Source organism: Halyomorpha halys, unplaced genomic scaffold (genome assembly GCF_000696795.3).
Source record: "Halyomorpha halys isolate HHAL.00 unplaced genomic scaffold, Hhal_1.1 Scaffold799.1, whole genome shotgun sequence".
In the NCBI taxonomy this organism is placed as follows: Eukaryota; Metazoa; Arthropoda; class Insecta; order Hemiptera; family Pentatomidae; genus Halyomorpha; species Halyomorpha halys.
The window spans coordinates 258,585-272,975 of record NW_027108683.1 but is presented as its reverse complement, the minus strand read 5'-3'; the positions used below and the strand labels follow the sequence as shown (position 1 = coordinate 272,975).

Below are 14,391 nucleotides of genomic sequence, written 5' to 3'. Positions count from 1 at the left end.
CGTTACTTAGGACTACATCTCGACAAACGACTGACATGGAATCCTCATACAAGACTAAAAAGACAAGAAACTGCTCGTAGATTCCGACTATTGCAATATTTACTAGACAAACCATCTAAACTTCCAAACCATTACAAAAGGCTGATCTACATGACTATAATGAGGCCTATCTGAACATATGGAGTTGAGCTTTGGGGCTCCACTAAACCATCGAATTCTTTTTGTATTTAATCCTTACAGTCCAAATCCTTATTTTTTCACAATTCAAGTCATCCATCAATAACTCTATGTTCTTTATGTTGCCGAAAATAAAAACACAAATTAAGGAAAGTAAAAATAATATTCCATCTTATTACGCATTCACACTTTTATTATATTAAATATTTACTCTCAGGCAGGGGAGTTCTGAACCAAGCTTTATTCCCTCATGTGATAGGCAAAGTAGCCAATTTTTGAGCAATCAAAATAAAAATCTTCTAAGTCCTTTGCACAATCGGCCAAACTACAATAAATAAATAATTGTATTTATTATTGTATTTACCCTATGCTGCGGAACTAACCTTAGTTTTGACATGCGTCTAATAAATAAGTCTGCTGACTCAAAACCTGTTCATTTTCTGGGCTTTAAAAAATATGGCCCAACTTATAGTACAATATCCCAAGAGGACAAAAAAATCAGTAATATCACCCCAATTTTTTATTACTTTTATGAAAACTATGTATAATTACTAGCCAAAATTGATGAGTCTGCCAAGTATAGGTAGGAGGAATAAAAAATGACGGTTGTTTCAAAACGTTAATAATAATTAATTTCTTATTCGGAGCATTATATCTTTACAACTACCAACAACAATAGACAATCTAAGAGAGCATCATTTAAAGAAGAGTAAATTTGCTAAAATGTGAGATATAGCTTTTTTAAAAGCAACATTTCAATAAAACGTTGTATGGAACAAACTGAAAGATCAGTAGTTAGTGTATTTATTTTGAAAACCATTTGGCGTACAGATGTCTATTAGCACTCAAATCAAAGCTAGTTTAATTTCACAGGAGTAGTAGTTTTTACGAAATTTGCTAAAATAAATAGATTTATCGTTATTCATATGCGAATATCATAAAAACTGCTACCCCAACGAAGATAAGTGTCATAAACTACTTTATAGTAAGTTAAATTTCCTTTATTTTGAGTCCTGGCTAGGGTTTATACAAAAACCGACATTTTAGAAAACCTGTTTTCGAATAGTAATTTTTCCAGAAAACCGGTTTTAACCGGTTTCGAATTTTTAAAAAACTTTTTTTGCTCGAATAATCTGTAATTCGAACAAAAAATTTTAACAGAAAATTTGGAGTGATTAAAAGCAGTTTTTGACTGACATTATTTACTGTTCAATTTTATTGATAGTTTTTTTTTTTTTATAATTTATTTATTGATATTTACAACTGTATCCATATATACACATCAAGTAAATTTGCTTTAAGTGATATTATGACATGATAAAAACATGTGAAGAATCTACCCATTGATAGAACTCCAAAAACATTTCTAAAGGATAAGATCTCGAGGCCATCTTCTTTTCATACGTCTAGGAGGGTTATTAGGTCGTGAAGGAGAATTCAGGTTAGAAACGAGTTGGTTTGGGTGGTTGGGAAGTTTATTATGGAAGGATTGGTATCTGGTTCTGGCCAAATCGCCAACATAGGGGACATTGAGGTCCTGATGGATGATTTGATTTGTGACAAAGTAAGGAGCATTAAAGATTTTACGAAGGGTTTTGGACTGTAAGGATTGGATTCGGAGGAATTAGATGGTTTAGTGGAGCCCCATTCGAACAGAAATGAAGGATCTTGATGTGACATGGCACCTCTACACACCAGGACACCCCAAGAGTAGAGGAGACATAGAGCGGCTTCATGGCACGTTGAGTGGCCATCTTAGCTTATATCATATCGATAAGGGATTGCAACCAGATGTAGCAATGCCAAAGGCTATAGCGGCATACAATCATTCGGTACACACCGTTACGGGGTTTTCACCATCTGAGATCCTCTTTGGGCTTCGAGGACACCAGCGGGACTATAAGAGCACGGCAGTAGACGGAGAGGGAATACACGACAACCATGTTGCTCGAAGAAAGTTTCCTTATAAGGGAACCCAATATTGTAACAATAGAAAGTATCAGAGAACCCAAAAAGAGGAAAACTGTCCATATTGAAGAATTAAAACTCCCGGAAATGACAATATAAAACTTAAGTGTTCTCATACTATATTAGATTATAGAAAATTTAGTTATTAATTCTATTTATTGTTTTTAGTTTTAAGATTGTTATCAATTTTAGTAAATATTGTCTTTTTCATCCTACGTTTTTGATTTTTGTAAATATTTTCTTTTTTATTCTAACTTGTTCAATTACTGTATACAATTTTTTTTTTTTAATTTTATTCTTAGGTTTAAATTATGTATTTAGCATTTATTTAAGGAAGCTTGTAGGTTTTTACAATGATATGTATATAGGATTTTTTTTTATTGTAAATAGCTTTATTGTTTTTATTTTCTATGTTATTAAATTGTATAGTATTAGTTTACGAGGATTGTTCGTAAACTGGGGGGGAGGGGGAGAGTATACGGTCTGATTCAGCTGTTAATTTGATGTCAGCTGACTGAGGAGATCAGCGTATCAAAAGTATGTAAAGATATGTATTGAACCCAATAAACCCTGTTTGTTATAGCAGTCCAAGCGTGTTAAATCTTAGTCCTTCTTCTCTTTTTTGACATTTTGCTTTTGCCCATACTTAACTTTTTATGTTCTATATAAGTGCAACGTTTCGGCCATCCTCTAGGGCAATCTTAATATAATTTTAGAACTACATCAATTTAAAAAAAACATTATGCAGGCTATTCTGCCCAGGTCCTTAATTCTGTCAACAATTACCCTATTTTGTCAATTCAACATATTAAATTAAAAATTGAAACTTTTAGTCACAGTTAAGATTATTAGGAAAATTAAGATGATTGTCCTTGTGGATAGTCAAACTGACCGAAACGGCAAGTCGGACTATAAAGAAATATAAATAGTTTTGATACTAAAATAGGATAAAGTTTATTTTATTTGAAGAAAAATACATAAACAATAATATTTCAAACTAGTAACAATCAATCCTGTTAACAGATAATTCAGATGCCTGGAAACAAAAATGCCTCTCACAGTGAATCAAATAATATTACCCACAATTGAACTTAAAAAAAAAATACTAATGTATAAAGTAAATATAGGAAATATATAAAAAAAAAAAAATCATAAAACAGTAATAGTATATTTATTTCATTTTAAAATCATTCTTTTTGTAACATTTACAATAAATTCTTTCGTCAACCTCTTCTTAACTCTAATTAAAGTAATTATTAAGTTCAAGCACCCTGAAAAATGAATGAAAAGTTTATTACTTCAGGAAATCATATTTAGTAACAAAATAAATTAGTTAATTATAGATTTATTATTTAATTTGTAAATAAAGTGTTAGATGTAGCTACAATACTTGTTTCAGTATTAATATTGTAAATACAATATGTATTTAAATCGTTTATTTCAGAAACCCTTAAACATTTTTATGGACGCGTATATTTTGGAAACAGTAACTCTTATTTAAAAGGCTTATATTTATGCAGAAATTCGTCATCGACCCTTCTGTTTGCAGAAAATCAATACGAATTACGTTTAAAGCTGAAACCCGATTAGCTATATCAACATATCGGATTTATGCAAAAAATCTAACTTCCCTCCTGCTGGCTTCCTTATCTCTTCCTAGATCCTTTAGAACACAATTTAAGATATGTTCTTATTATTTGAACAACTACACTATTAAGTATTTAATAATCATCAGAGATAGTTGACCGTGGATGATTTATACGAGGAGAAGATGGTTTGGGGGTGCGGTCAAAATAAAACACAAATAAGTTGAAATAACTTATTTAATCGTGCCATCGTTTCGGCCAGAATTTCTTGTCTTCATCAGGGCTAAGAATAGAACAAGATAACAACCAGTGAACATAAAAGAAAATATAAACAGAATGACATAAAGTAAATAATTGTACAGAATGGAATTAATAAAATAAAGTAAAAAAATGAGAGAAGTAGAAAATAAAATGTATACATAGGTAATTGAATAAGTAGGTAAAATAACATAATTAAGGAAATAGAATAAAAATAAAGTTATATTATACAAAGAGATATGAATATGTTAGTTTATTAATAATTTAAAAATTAAAATTATGGAAAGAAAAATAAAATAGAGAGAAAGAAAATATATGAAGCAAATGAAATATGTAACCATAATATTAGATAAATAGGCAAAATATAAGTTAAGTTTAACAAAAGAAATGAATAGGAAAAAAATTGAAAACAGCAATAATAACATATGGTGAACATGGGTAAGGAAAATTGAGAAAAGAAGGGGGGTACGGGAGGATAAAATAAAGATAGGAGAAAAATAAAACGAACTTGTTAGCTTGAAATCTTACCGCCTAGTGGCTTCTGTGTCGCGAACGGCCAGACTCCGAATTAAGAAATACGTTACAGAGATGACACAGTGTTTTCTAAGAGGAAACGTTACAATTGGGTAAAAAATAAAAAGTAAAAGGTAGAAAATATTTAGAAGAGGAAAGCATGGGAGAGGGTGACGACAACTGGTTTTAGAAAATGTTAAAAATATATATGTTACAAAGATGACGAATTACCGGAAGATGAAGAAGTGTCATGAGTATTTAACAACAGTTAAAAAGAGGAAGCGTTATTATAGGATGACGGCAAATGTGTTCACATATTAAAATTTTACTTTATTTACTATATGTAACTCAGTTCACATTTTATTTACTTCAACTTATTTTTCGTTTTATTTTGACCGCACTCCCCAACCATCTTCTCCTCGTATTAAGTATTTGAGTTTGTTGTTTGGCTTTCTCCTTTTAGATTTTCTCCCCCACCTTGTCCCACGTTTATCTCAGTGCCATCCCGTTACTAAGATCACCTCTCCGTCGAGCACCGTGTTTCTATAATCGCGTTTGCACCCTCTAAGTCCGAACAGAATTTCGAATAGAACGAATCCCGTTACTGTATGCTCGGAGTGGTTATAGGCCGCTATAGCTCTTATCATAGCCTCGTCTGGTTCTAGGCCATTATCTAGCTGGTACACCCGCAAGTGATCGCTTAACGTACCATGTTGCCTCTCTATACCCCCCTGCTCTTAGGGTGTCCTGGAGTGTTTAGATGCCACCTCACCACCAAAGCCTTCATTTCTTCCCTGACGTTGGCGTTATCGAACTCCCCGCATCAGACAATATCCTTTCTGGTACTCCATAGAACTGTAACCATAAACGCAGCGCTCCCAATACTGCTTCGGACGATCATTCTCAAATGTGATGTGCCATGGCCACTTTGCTAAAGAGGTATCACTGTAACCCACTTGTAGCCCCTCCTAGTGAAAGTGTCGATTTGCAGTTCTACTATCAGTGTGTTCGCAGTCAGTGTCTCCTCTCATGTCGCCTTGGGTCGGTGTCGGTCGGTCGTATTTGGTGCTGAGGCACACCTCACAGTTCCCGATTATCTCCTGAATCGTTTTCCGCATATTCCACCAGAAATATTTCCATCGTAGGTCTCATTCAATCCCCGGCGATTGGTCTTCCCCTGATGGTATTCCAAGGTGACCTCCCTCTGTTGATCTCCGTTCTGAACGGTTTTCACCTTCATTAGGTAACGAACGAAGTTTCGATCCATTCTGATTTGTTTTGAGGCGTTTTACCTTCTCCCAAACCACTCCATTCCCAACTTATAAATGGTATGTTCATCCCGATTCGGATGCATCTTTCAGCGCCCGGAAGATCTGATCATTCTTGACACCCGGTGCCGACGGAATAGTGGTGATCGATTTCTTCTCATATTTAGCTATGTCCATCTTCATGGCTCCGGAAGTTCTTGTCTTCCAAATTATTTGGTGTGATTTATCGTTAAACAAATCCTCAAGCTCTTCCATCTCCGTTGGTCTTCTCTCGGTGGAGCTTTCTTTCTCGGATGATGGCTCAGGGCCTTTCTCCGTCGTGCTTTGTGTTTCTTCTTCCCTGGCGTCCATTATCGCAAAACTGTCTCATCTCTCCTGACGTCTGTGGTTGTTTTTCCTGTATTGCATTAACGGTGATCGCGCGGGATAGCCAGTCAGTGACTACATTTCCTTTTCCTGGTTTGTACTGGATTACGATGTTGTACTGGTTGAGCAGTTCCTTCCATCTGATGACCCTAGCGGAGAACTCTATCCCTCTTACGCTCTCAAGAAGCTTCCCAACCCATTGAAGCGGCCTGTGATCAGTATATACCCCTAATTTCCTCCCGAAAACATAGGGGCGAAAATGTTCTACCACCCACACAATGCCTAACAGTTCTTGTTCAAGTGCGCTGTACCCTGTTGCATCTGTTAACCATGCAGTTCCTAATGTTTTCCACCATATCGGGCGTCACCTGCACCCTATTTCCCTTTTTCAGAAAGTTGTTGATGGGTACCAGATACCTGGCCATCGCCGGTACGAATCGTCTATGGTGATTCAGAGCGCCCAACAATCTCCTGATTCCCTTAACATCCGTTGGAATCACCATTTTCCTGATCGCTTCTACCTTATTTGCGTCTGGTCTGACTCCCTGTTGCGTGTTATTCCTAATCCCCCCACTTTCCTTCTCTAATAGATTGCAACCTATAATAGTCTGATATTCGCGGGGCATTTTGTCCACGTATGAACCCTCAATTCCCCTTTTTTAATCCCTCATTCCCGTAAATAAATGTCCACCTCCCCTTCTACTCTACAGGGCCCACCCAGGATGATTAATTGACAATAACATACCTGGACATCCATCTGGAGATTCCTCTCACCGCCACTCAGCTTCCTCAGCGCCTCCCGGCAGAGGATGGTGTGGGAGCTCCCCGTGTCCACCAGGCATCTCACGCCGTTCACCTTGATGATATGCAGACCGCTAATCTCTTCTTTGCTATTGAAAATCGCTAATATGCGGTAGCCCCTCTCCTGGCACCCTCCTCAGCTCTCTTGCCTTGATTTCCTTCCCTCACTCACTCGGCGCCAACTACTTGACGGTTTATCCCTCAGCCCTCCTCTTCATTCCCCCTCTGTTCCTGAGGCTTCTGATACTTCTGAGGTTTCACTAGAGGACTCACTATGTCTATTGTCCTCTCGTCTTCTCCGCCGTATCCACTGGAAATTTATTTCCATCTGTTCTCCTGGTCCTGTCTCTGCCCTTATGTACATATAAGGGCACTGTGTCCTACTTTTCCGCACCTATGGTACTTCCTGTCTTCTATCTTTACCACTATCCCAGGGTTCTCTTCTCTTCCATGGTGTTGACGGATTCCTTGTCAGGTGGTATGGTACTCTGTTCCATCATCGACATCCATCCTTGCATCCTCCTCTCTAGTGCTCGCGTCGATCATGTCTTGAGTCGATCATTCCACAAATGTGCGGTCCCGGGGTAAACCCTTCCTTTTATTCGTCTCCTTAGCCAGTTGCACCTTAATTATGGAGTCAATAAAATTCATCTTCCAACTGACAACATCCGCTCCAAGAGTCTTTCTCATCTTTTCTGTGGTCAGATTAAACTGCCCTAACAGCGTGGCTGCGTAGTGTCCGTTAGACTGCCCGTGCTTTCTCCTCTTCCGCAGCATGTAGAAAATGTCTTCCTCTGGGGACCATCTGGCTCCTCCATAGGCCTTCTTTAATCTTTCCTTCACTACTAGCCATGCTGTTTCCTCGTCTGCCTGAATATGATTTAGGATACTTCGCTTAATCCGGCATATGAACACTGCCTTCAGGGAAATCGCGTCATTCTTGTCCAGCAGCTCCTCTGAGACCTTGGCTGCCAACCTCTCCATGATGCGATCTCCACCTTTAATAAAGTGATTTAACTCACCGATTTCGCCTGAAAACCGCTCCAAGTCTGAGATAGCTTTTCTAATATCCTGAGAGGTTACTCCTCTCAATTTCATTTTAGCCAACATATTGGCGTGAGCAGCAGCGAGAGTGGTCTCTGGTCGCGGGGGTAGCACCGGAACTGCCGCCGGGACTGCCGGGACAGCCGTGGCTGTAGGAACTCCAGGAGCCGGTTGCGCCACTGGTATCTGTAGAACTGGCTGCCTCACGGTCACTCGGGCTGTAGTTGTGGTTGACCATCACCATTAACCATCTTGGTCAATAAAAAAAAAGAAGTGATAATATAGGAGAATAAAAGAAAAGAAAGCCGGAGGAAGAAGGAGAAAAAAAAGGTCCTTAATGAGAGAACAGTTAAAAAAAAAAAATCTTCATTTAGTGAACAGTTTCCGGGTCTCGGCACCACTTACGAGCACATGGACTGAAAGACTTAAAAAAAAAGAAAAAAGGGAACAGAATCGTAACGCAAGCTTACTAGAAAGATACTGCTTTATTATGTCTGTGATGCTCCTTATACATTATTAAGGTTTATTTACATTGGAAGTTAGGATTACATTTGTATACAGGCCTTGCCCAACCATAACGTATATATATATATTATGATTGCGTATAGATTAATTTTAAATTTTCTGATTTTTAGTATATTTGGGTTCTCTTGTATGTTTCTTAACAGGCGGAAAACGAAAATGCTATCAATTTGAAGGTCGCGTATCGATTTATTTTAACTATTCTGATTTATTATATATAAGGGAATATTTATATGTTTTGGGATATGCAAAATATGAAAATGCAATCGATTATAAGATCGCGTATCGATTTATTTTATCTTTTCAGATTGTAACGTACTAAGGTCCCTTCATATGTTTTAAGAGATGCAGAATATGGTATTCATATTAATTCTAAAATCGCGCAACTTTTCTTTGGGTTCCTTCTTATTTTAGGATCCCTTAATGTGTGTTTTCTGCATTTTAGAAAATTCAAAAGGGCACTAATATGTTTGAGATCGGAAAAGTTATAATAAATACAAGCGATCCTAAACTCGACAGGATTTTCGTATTCTGCTTCTTTAAAAACATAAAAGTGGACCCAAACATCTTAAAAATCAGGAAAGTTAAAGTAAATCGATAAGCGATCTTAAAATCGATAGCATTTTCGGTTTCTACTCGTTAAAAATGTGTAATGGGACCCTCATACGTTAGAAATCAAAAATGATATAAATAAGTGAAATTTAAAAAAAATCTAATTAGAATAATATTGTATTCGATTGTATTTTTTATTCGATTGAAATAATATTTCAAATATTGGATTACAAAATTATTCGGATTGTTTAGTCGTATTTTTATGAAATCGTATATTTATGGAAATGAAAATTGTTGATGAAAATTGGAAATTCCACTCTGTCTTCTCTGGAAATCTCTTCCTTCCTCTACCCTCTGTCATTACGTCAGGACCTACAGCGAATACCGTCCTACCCATAGGACTGGGGTTTCCGTCAGTCCATAGGACTACGATTTTCCGTATCGTAGGGTTTTACGGGCATTCGCTGTAAATCGCCGCGAGATGGAAACTCTCTCTGGAACGTATTCGTTTTCAGTGGAGTGGATAGCCAGTCCTATGGGTAGGACAGCATTCACTGTAGGTTCTGACGTAATGACAGAGGATATAGGAAGGAAGCAGAGTGGAATTTCCAATTTTCATTTCCAAAAATAGAGTTGTGTTCTGACGTAAATAGCGTCAAATTTGAAGAATAACTTACATAACATTTCACTTCATATGGTTTAATTTATTATATATTCTGTTTTCACATGATATAATATTAATATTATTTTAATAATATATTATTGTATTGTTTTTTCAATATTCTGGCAAGTGTAAGCTCTTGATTTTTTTTAAAACATTATTCTCACATATTATATTTTTTTTTCATTTTACTTAATTCATACTTCATTTGTTTCTATAGTTTTTATGTGTATAATGTCTCAGAGGCTCATGTCTACAGAATGTGTATTGAGATATGGGCGTTCGTTAAAGAGTTTTGTAAAAAAAGTTTGTATTATTTTTGAACCTCTCCTCTGAGATATTATGTATAATACATGATAAATAATATAATAGTAAAAACATTGTAATATATTTCCTACCTTTCAGAAAGCCATTTGAGGTTGATAGTCATTGCTATTTCAGTTACATTAGTGCTTTGAACGTAGTCCACAGATATTATGTTAGGATAGGCAATCTTCGTCACGTGTGACAATAATGAGTTCAGAGCTATGTTTGCTTTCATTGCAAGGTTTGCTATAGAGTTCCCTAGTCTAGGGCACGCAGCCACATCAAACGCATTTTGAGTTAGTGTCCAAGATAGGAGGAAGTACCTGAGTCGTGACATTTTCTTCATCTTGTCAATCTGATCGTTGGCCATGACAGGTAGTTTGTCCGTATTCGAATACTGGTCAAACAAACGAAGACCATATTGGTAGAAGAACCCTTTCCCTATACGTCTCCCTAGATTGCATCCTTTTTCATCGTCAATGACGTAAACAACTGCAGCTTGCGTACCATTTTTGATAAAATCATCCAGAGGTGTTATCGGTAGATAGGCATCTTCCGAACTGGCGTAAAGATTTTCAGTCTTGTCAAGAATTTCAAGAACTTTATTCCATTCTTCCACATTGAAAGGTCTAAAATTTGAATTCCCAAGATCCGTATTGAGCGTGTGGGACAAACGTATGATAATCAACTCATGATGTTTTTTGGTGAAAGCATTGATATTATTCACGATTGACTCGATCGTGTGCCCATTACCTCCTTGCCAAGTTGCTCCCAAAGCCTTACTATAGTGCCCAGCCTTGTACACTCCACCTGATATCACAGGTCTCACGTCAAAGAATCTGATCCCCAATTCTAGCTGTCTCCGAATGTTCCTACTTTGGTTGTTGGTGTTACAGGGTTTGGCAAAGCTGGTTCCTCCGAATAGTTTGCTCATTCCGGAGTTGTGTGTACCTGGCAGACAGATTTCCTTCAGTGTCCTTTCACCAAGCCATCCGATGTTATCTTTCATCCAGTCTGCGGTGTGAAGGACAGAGCTTGCAGAAAAAATGGTTACGCTAAAGCTTAACCAAAGTAAAGCAGTCCGTAATTTAAACATCCTCCAACAATGAATCCGAAGCCAATCTGTAGAAATAGTAAACTATTTCAAGAACGGTAACTATTCGCTATTATTTTTTTATAAAATAAAATTACTACTCAGATTTATTTTTCTAGGTACCATAGCACTGTATAAATGCTTCTCAATATCCACACAAAAGTATTATTATTTCTTGCAAAACAGAACATTACATTCAGGACTGTTAAATTTTATAGAATAACAGTATAGTTTCTCCTAGTTGCCGACAGTTTAAGTTTACAACCTGGGACCCCAACCTCAACCCGAATACTGAAGCCCAGGCTGCTGTAAGATATTCTGTTATAAATTCTATATTTATTAATTCATTATTAACACTACCTTTATTTTACTTATTTTATTATTATTTATTTATTTTCTCTTATCTCGTCCCTTTTTCAAATTATCTTGTTTCTTTTTACCATTAGAAGGGAATTGTTTGTTTTGTTAAGTCTACAAATATCATTATTTTTTGTTATTACTTTTACTTTTCTCTTTTATTAAGAAGCATTATTCTTATCTATTTATTTTATCTTTTTCTTTCTTTTAATTATAACATTTTATGTAGTTAGGGGTGTCTTTTGTACGAGACTATAATCAACTGTTAAATGTATAATGTAACGACCACATATATATCAACCATGTTAGGACCACCAGGCCGATCTGTTATAAAATAAATATAAAACAAAACATAAACATTATAGTTCAATAAATACAATAGACAAAAAATAATGCTACGTCACTCATTGAATTGCAAATTAGCCCAAACATAATTATGTTATGCTCCAAAAACAAAGCAAGCAAAGGGACTAGGATATAAAAGTCGTTGACGTAGACGGAATATAGACCGGAGTAAAATCAGAAAGTTAAATTCAACCAATCAAAACATTCTAAAATATACTTTGTTTATCAGCTTTAAACAACAGTACCATAAAATTGGTTATTTTAATTTTAGGGTATATTCTCATAAACTAAAAAATAAATCTGTATCGCAACAAGCAATGAACGGTCACGGGTACAGTACTTCGTAATGAAATACCGTTACTAGACCAACAGTTGTGCAAGGAAGTGGTTTGATCAGAATCACACTCGACCGGTAGATTGATCCGCAATTAAGCGTAGTCTGAGGCTGGGTGGACACCGGAGGGCTATTGAACCCACATGATTGAATCTTGCCTACAGAATAAATAATTATCTGTCCCATTAGGATTCGAACCCGGGTCCTTGGAGATAGTAGCGAAGTACCTTACCACTGAGCCACGCCGCTACCTATATATCTATTGATATATATATTCCTATTGGGGACGTGAGGCTGGAAGCAATCCTAAGGTAGCCTCTCACAAAAATTAATGTGAGTATGGTTGGGAAGAGATCGCATGTGAGGCCAAACACCAGATGAATTGACAGAACCATTAAAGATGCGACAGAATCACATGCAGCAAACTGGAAACCAGTAGCTTAAGTGGCTACTCCACAGGCGTGGAGATGGCTGGTTCAGACGGCCAAAGTAAAAATTAACAATATAATAGATAAATATTTAGTAATACCACTTTTTTATAGCACAGAAACGTAAATTACTTCGTCTTCACTCACTATCTCCGCACATACGTTTTAGGTCTAACACTCATATGCAATACGATGATGATGTTCAGTCTTCATCACAGAAGTCTAGGAACATTTACTCCTTCGTCCGCTTCCTTACTATTTCCCATTTTGAAGAAAGATTGTGTTTGTATTTTAATATTGTGTTTCTTTATTTTAGTATTTCACGTTATATATTTCAAACTAATATGAAAATGATGAATGAATAATAATCTTCCTTGTTCAAATTATATTAGTTTTTACAATGACAACAATTCCCCAACAGATGACCATGATAACCCTGATTATTCTGATTATCCCCAGGGGATAACCCTGAAAAGTTGTTGTAATTGTAAAAACTAATATAATTTAAACAAGGAAGATTATTATTCATTCACCATTTTCATATTTAGTTTCTAATAAACTCTTCCAGTAGAAGATATTAATTTTAGTTATATATTTTGTATCTTTATTTTAGTACTTTACGTTATATATTTTCTTTATTTTAATATTTTGAGTATTTCGGCTTCTGTTTTAGTGTCAGCCGAAACGGAAACTAAATTAGGTATGTAAAAATTGAATTATTATTATTTTTCCTTATTTTTATGTTCGACAAATTGAGTTCCAAAAAAAAATCTTTATTAGAAACTTAAATTTATTTATGTAACTTGATTAAAATATTATTAATGTAAACTTTCATAGCAATAATGATCATTGGCATTATTTATCATGTGTGAAATCAAAATCTGTTCAAATATTTTAAGTTGCAGCGATACCACTTCCTGCTGGCCTAGACTGTAAACACTACAGTCGCCAAAAACAGTGATGATCTGACATGACGCAATCTACCAGCTAGCAGGGGAACTACTACTGGCAACAAGCAAACACTGTATATTAATATTTATGATATTCCAATAGAATCTGCTGATTCGCTGAATTACTCTACATAGTAAGAGGTTAAATAGCCTGGGTGGCGTATAATAGCCCAGACTTCTGACTGTTTTTTTCTCTCATACTATGCTACGTAGTTGCATGTGTTTGGGGTCTATTTAAAAAAAAAAAAACTGTTTTTCTTATTAATTCTTTAAAATTAATAATTATAATTAATTCTTTAAAATTAATAATTATAATTAATTCTTTAAAATTAATAATTATAATTAATTCTTTAAAATTAATAATTATAATTAATTCTTTAAAATTAATAATTATAATTAATTCTTTAAAAGTCATAATTATTATTAATTCTTTAAAGGTAACCTTAAAATATCAAAGGTATTAAAATGTAATACCCAACATGATTTATACCTTTTTCACAGTAAAGCACTCACTAATTCACTGTTTCTTTTCTGTTAATAAAAAAAAAATTACAATAAATAAATAAAAAAAATAGCCCAGAGACAAAATTAGGTCAAAATTAAAAAGTTTCAGGTTGAAATATCGCTTCATGAGAACCACCACACACAGGATAACAATTTACATAGCAGAGCTGTACATTCTAGTACCATATTTTTGGAAAAGTATATTTTCTTTTATTTCTCAGGATTTCTCCTCCTTCCTGTACTTTTTGTCCTTTCGCAGGAACCGCCGGGCACACATACCCCCTCGTATCTACAGGAATAGTACCCGGTGAAACGGAGTTAACTTCCTGCAAGACCCGGCGGCTGGCTACCCTTCGAG

At 35.6% G+C, this 14,391-nt stretch overlaps 1 protein-coding gene across 1 annotated transcript; it reads right to left on the bottom strand.

Moving 5' to 3' along the window:
• Window positions 1-3,314: 3,314 nt before the first annotated feature.
• On the bottom strand, window positions 3,315-11,130 carry LOC106686227 (uncharacterized). The gene is made up of 2 exons (XM_014429406.2): window positions 10,115-11,130; window positions 3,315-3,416 (listed from the first exon to the last, which is right to left on the bottom strand). The coding sequence occupies exons 1-2, from the start codon at window positions 11,116-11,118 to the stop codon at window positions 3,386-3,388; spliced, it is 1,035 nt and encodes a 344-aa protein (XP_014284892.2). The 5' UTR covers window positions 11,119-11,130; the 3' UTR covers window positions 3,315-3,385.
• Between the last annotated feature and the right edge of the window lie 3,261 nt (window positions 11,131-14,391).